This window comes from Chaetura pelagica, unplaced genomic scaffold (genome assembly GCF_000747805.2).
Source record: "Chaetura pelagica isolate M959 unplaced genomic scaffold, ChaPel_1.0 scaffold925, whole genome shotgun sequence".
Lineage (NCBI taxonomy): Eukaryota > Metazoa > Chordata > Aves > Apodiformes > Apodidae > Chaetura > Chaetura pelagica.
In genome coordinates this window covers 5,007-6,011 of record NW_009953410.1, presented here as the reverse complement: position 1 = coordinate 6,011, position 1,005 = coordinate 5,007, and the positions used below count along the sequence as shown (strand labels likewise).

The 1,005-nt window shown below is 60.2% G+C and overlaps 1 protein-coding gene across 1 annotated transcript in view; it reads right to left on the bottom strand.

Annotated features, from left to right (window-relative positions):
- The window catches only part of LOC104389466 (receptor-type tyrosine-protein phosphatase T-like), a 12,843-nt gene that overhangs the window by 9,063 nt on the left and 2,775 nt on the right, over window positions 1-1,005 (bottom strand). Inside the window, exons 4-5 of the mRNA XM_009998462.1 lie at window positions 927-966; window positions 57-162 (exon numbers count right to left, since the gene is read on the bottom strand). Coding sequence (XP_009996764.1) covers window positions 57-162; window positions 927-966 — 146 coding nt within the window. The remainder of the gene's footprint in view (window positions 1-56; window positions 163-926; window positions 967-1,005) is intronic.

Genomic DNA, 1,005 nt, shown 5'->3' with positions numbered 1-1,005 from the left:
ACCCCCCCTGCCAGTGCAAGGTACTGGATGACAGCAGAAGTGATGCACATACTGACCTGAAAAGCAGGAAGAGCAGCAAAATTCCCAGTGCCAGAAGTGCAATTACTACTGCTACTCCAATAACCACGTGCATCCTGCCCGGCAGAGGCACCAGCTCCGGCTCTGCAAAAAGTACAGCCAAGACTCAGGCTCCCACACAGCCGGGATCAGGTGTTGGGAGATTGCCCAGGGGCATGTGGTGAAAAGCAGCTTCCTTCATCTCCCACTACAGGCTTTGCACTGGAGAGGAGCCAGGCTGGTGCAGAAGGAGTAAGACCTTGCTTGGTGTAATGCCCTTCAGGGTGGGCCCTGTCTCCCTGACTGCCCCAGGCATGGCCAGAGCCTGGGGAGGTGTTTCCTCTTCCAGAGATGCACAAGCACCAGAGGAGCACCAGCACTAAGATGCACCATGAGAAGGCAACAGGGATGATGCAGTTTCCAGCTGCCACCTGTGCCACACCTGCCCAGGTGGCCTGAGGTTGCCAATGCCCACCCACCATAGGCAGCCTCAAGACCCAGAGAACTTCCACGACAATGGAAGTAGGACAACCAGAGCTCACTGCTCCTCTCCACAGACTGTGGCCGGGCTGGGGCAAGGGGAGATGCAGGAGAGAGGCTCAGGCACAGATGCAGCCGGGACCAGGCACTGACAGTATCCCCAGTGATGGCGCAGGGCACGTGCAAGCGTGCAGATGTGTGTCTTGGCTTGGGCTTCTCTTCCGGGATGAGAAGCAAGAGGTTTCCTCGTCTGGCCCCCCCGCCCCCTCCCCCAGCAAGAAGACCCCAGGGCTCCTGCACTCGGGCAGCTCCTCTCCAGGGCAGCACCGGGCTGGGGCAAGGGGAGATGCGGGAGAGGCTCAGGCACAGGCAGCCCAGGGCGCACTTACCCAGGGAGAAGCTGTAGCACACACAGGTGAACTGCTCCGCCTGTGGGAGGAGATGGGAGGGAGAGCTCAGGCCCCTCCT